Here is a 4,363-nt window from a genome sequence, read left to right on the forward strand (position 1 = left end):
TGAATTGAATTGAATTGAATGATTAATTGATTAGAAGTAGGTGGTCAGTCTTTCTGCTGTTCTGTACTGGAAAACTAGTCTTTAAATATCCAGGTTTTCCAGGACTCGTGGGAACCCTGATTGGGTCAAAACAGAACTACAGAAACTGAAAATTCCTCATATTTTAGCTGTATAATCCTAAATATAACACAATACTTGTACATGTAACAGGAAATGTTCGATGTTCACAGTGTGAGTCTTGTCCAACGTTGCTCGATAGCAACACAACAGCTGCTCCTATATGGGATGTAAGTTAATTACGTTATGTCAGGTGTAGTGTTGCTGTGCCGTGTGCATAACAGAGGTCGACTGTTGTGGGTTTTATTGATACGTTCCATATTCTACTTCTCTTAAGGATTGTGTCGGCTGTGTGTGTCTGTTTGTGTGTTTGTCTGTTTGTGTCTGTGTTTGTGTGTTTGTCTGTTTGTGTCTGTGTTTGTGTGTGTACTGACCTGCAGTGTGTCGATGGTTGACTGTAGCTGAGACTCTCTGATCTCTCTGATCTGTTTCTCTTTGTCTACAGCTGCCTGCAGAGAACCACATTCCAACTACACACACACACACACACACACACACACAGTGTCTTTGTCGTATGAAGGTTTCTTGATGTGATTTAATTTTCATGCTTTCACATATAAACGTCTCCAGCAGCCTGTTACCTGTCCCAGAGTGATCTGTCGGGTTAGCTCCTCCCTCAGCAGCTGAAGCTCCGCCTCCAGCTCCACCTGCTGTCTGCTGCTCTGCACCTGTCTGTCTCTCAGAGCTTGGGCTTCCATCCTCAACACAGACAGTTCCTCCTGCTGGATGGACATGTCCTGAAGACAGACAGACACAGACAGAGAGAGACATGTACTAACCAGAGAAATATCAAACATTTTCCTTCTGAGAGTCACACACTGACCTGTCTGTGTGTCCTGGCGGTGTCCTCCAGCTGTCTGCAGTGTCTCTGAGTGTCCTCCAGGTGGAGCTGTAGACTCTGATTCTCAGCCTGCAGATTGTGAACCTGCTGCTGAGCGCGACCAGCCTGAAACACACATACACATGTAACCAGCAGTAACCAGCAGTATCCACCAGTGACCACCAGTATCCACCAGTAACCACCAGTATCCACCAGTGACCACCAGTATCCACCAGTAACCACCAGTATTCACCAGTGACCACCAGTGACCACCAGTAACCACCAGTGACAACCAGTAAACACCAGTAACCACCAGTATTCACCAGTGACCACCAGTGACCACCAGTAACCACCAGTGACAACCAGTAAACACCAGTGACCACCAGTATCCACCAGTAACCACCAGTAACCACCAGTGACCACCAGTAAACACCAGTGACCACCAGTATCTACCAGTAAACACACTTCACAAACAGGTTTACTTGATGAAGAGTCTCTACCTGCTCTCTGAGTCCTCTCAGATATTCCTGAAGTCCTGAGATGATTCCCTCCAAATCTCTCTGAAGAGCTTCATTAGCCAAAATCTGACCTGGAGGAGGAGGAAGAGGTAAACCACCTTGGTCAGTGATTGGTCAGTGATTGATTGGTCAGTGATTGGTCAGTGATTGATTGATCAGTGATTGGTCAGTGATTGGTCAGTTATTGATTGATCAGTGATTGGTCAGTGATTGATTGATCAGTGATTGATTGGTCAGTGATTGGTCATTGATTGGTCAGTGATTGATTGGTCCTCACCATCGGTTAGCTGTTGCTCCAGCTCTTTGATCTCCTGCGTCTCCATGGCGATGCGTGACAGCATGTTGTCGAGGCGACCCTCCAGCTCGCTCTCCTTCCTGCTCATCCTGTCCAACAGCTGCTTCCAGCTGGACAACCGGCCGGTCACATGGGCCTGAGGGACAGAGGTCAGCCAATCAGAGCAGGTTATCCAGCCTCCCTATTGGTTACTGGTTAATACACTGTATTAGCCGCATGTGAGAGCATTATGGGCTGGAATGATCAGGAGAAATCACAATGGTGACAACGATGAAACTCACTGTGTCTGCAGTGGGAAATGAGCCATGGATTTGGAAATAAAGGCACAAATAAATAAAGAATTGAATATATGGTTACAGTTTTATGAGGATCACTGGTAGTGACGATGGTTAGTGTTGATCCGCTCTCTCTCTGTATGATTTGGATACAATATGAAGGTAAATACTGAGAATACTATAATTTCTGTTACATTTATAGTATAATAAGTATACATCCTTTAAGTATACATCCTTAAATACATCCATCAAACAAACCCCTCAGGGCTGCTTCCACTAGCATCCATCCATCCATTAACTATAACTGCTGATCCTTTGCAGGAGGCTGGAGTGTGAACCTACTCCATTACAACTGAAAGCCCTCCATTCAAAACTTTATTCAAACTACTGAAACATCCACAAACTCCTTCGGTGGACTACTCCTTTAAGACACAGGGGAATTAGCTCAAATGGTAGAGCGCTCGCTTAGCATGGCGAGAGGTAGCGGGATCGATGCCCGCATTCTCCAGCACACTTTTAACCTTTCTTCTCTCTGCTGTCTGAGAGAGACTCAGTCTCAGCATGGAAAAAGCAAACTACTGATGATTCAGATTTGGTGCCACAGCCCGTTCTCATTCCCAGCTGGTCAAATACAGATATGAGTCAAACTCCACTGCTCAATGGCACTAAATCCTACACACTGATGACTCCACTTCCTCAGATTGTGCTCAGCACTGCACAAAGTATACAACAAATCAACATGACTGACAAACAATCTGTGTGCTATTTGGAAAATTCATACAATGAACTGAAAGAGGCTTTAATTCTATGTACCCAGTAAACAACCTGACTGTAATATGAATACCAATTGGAGTATAATAGCTGTGTTTCCAGTAATGTATACTGAAGTATGGAGAAGGAGGAGGAGCTTATGGAAAAAATGTATTTTGCTAAAATGTTTTTACGCTCTCTTGAGGTGGAGAATAATAATATGACTCTTTGTATTAGAGTCATATTTCTAGTAAGAAAAGGTTCAGTGAGTAACTGAGTCTATGGGCACATCCTCCCTCCACAATCCTCGCTTGAACCAGAAGTTGTTGGCCCGCCATCTTATACTGTAAGACTGTACTATTTAATCCATCATATTCATCAGACAACTACAATTACTGTTTTTATCTTAGAACGAGAGAACGTTTTTATTTGATTGTTTTTATCAATGGATGGAGGAGAGTAAATCTCATCCCGACCTCAGTCGAATAAAGTTAAAAGTTAATAAAGTTCAACTGGTGCTGGTTCTGAGACTGACCAATTGTTAAAACTGTAATAAATACTCACATGTTGTGAGTCTGTGGTGTCCATTGTAAGTAGCTGTTCCTCCAGCTCTTCTGTCTCTCTCTCTGTCTTCCCTCTCTCCTCTGTCTGTCTGTCCATCTGTCTTCGTGTCTTATCAGCTTCGTCTCTCAGCTGCTCCAGGACGGACAGTTTACTGAAGAGACAACACAGCGCCACCTGCTGAGTGAATAAAAATGTTAATAAACTACCTTTCTAGGAAATGTGAATACAGACATTATCAATCAGAACATATCAGGTATTTATAAAGGAAACTAACAATGATTTTAAGTTGGGTTAGAAAACATATTTTTACAAGCAGCATTTAGAGTTTTTGTTATATCTATATACAAATATATATACATACATTATAAAACCAAATCACATGTTTTAGTTGAAGTTAGAAATGATGTGTCTGTATGTGTGTTACCTGGTTGTATGATTTGATTTCCTTTGGCTCTGGCTGTTCTGTTACCGGCTGCTCTGTCTGATGGATCAACTGCAAATCAGACACAGCTACACACACACACACACACACACACACACACACACAAAACAAAAATCAGCTTATCAAAGAACATTGTGCTCTGCATGCGTGGGTTTGAATCCCATCCTAGTCGGGCCAAGTTGGTCTCTTGTTTGACATGTTAGTGACAGCAGGAATCATAGGGACAATAGGCTCACTTCCTAGAGACAGTGCTTATAGTCTTGGGATCAATAGTCTGTGCTAATTCCCCTGTCTTGAGAAGAGAGGAAAATGCAGTCTTGTGGAGAGTGCGGGGTTCAATCCAACTACCTCTCACACAAGGGTAAACTGAACAAAGGGCAGTCGAGGTCACCCAATAAAAGGACTGAATTCCTGGGGGGCTCCAAGGGAATACAAACAAGGTAGGAAAGAGTGCTTTGATTCACAATGTCATCTGTCCAACTACTACACTACATCGCCCTGTTCTTCACACACTATTTTCTCAACAGAAAAAAGACCCTGAAGTCTTGGTCACAAGCTGAGAGTAGAAAGAGTTGTGGAGAA

General features: G+C 43.2%; 1 protein-coding gene across 1 annotated transcript in view; it reads right to left on the bottom strand.

Annotated features, from left to right (window-relative positions):
- Positions 1 to 1,886, bottom strand: part of cntrl (centriolin) — a gene marked incomplete at its 5' end in the record, with an annotated part of 184,646 nt that extends 182,760 nt beyond the window's left edge. The window contains 5 exon segments of the mRNA XM_035659130.1: positions 492 to 587; positions 699 to 854; positions 941 to 1,063; positions 1,438 to 1,526; positions 1,733 to 1,886. Of these exon segments, the coding sequence (XP_035515023.1) occupies positions 492 to 587; positions 699 to 854; positions 941 to 1,063; positions 1,438 to 1,526; positions 1,733 to 1,886 (618 nt within the window).
- Positions 1,887 to 4,363: the final 2,477 nt, after the last annotated feature.

Source organism: Morone saxatilis, unplaced genomic scaffold, assembly GCF_004916995.1.
Source record: "Morone saxatilis isolate NCDOM2014 unplaced genomic scaffold, NCSU_SB_2.0 Contig16, whole genome shotgun sequence".
Lineage (NCBI taxonomy): Eukaryota > Metazoa > Chordata > Actinopteri > Moronidae > Morone > Morone saxatilis.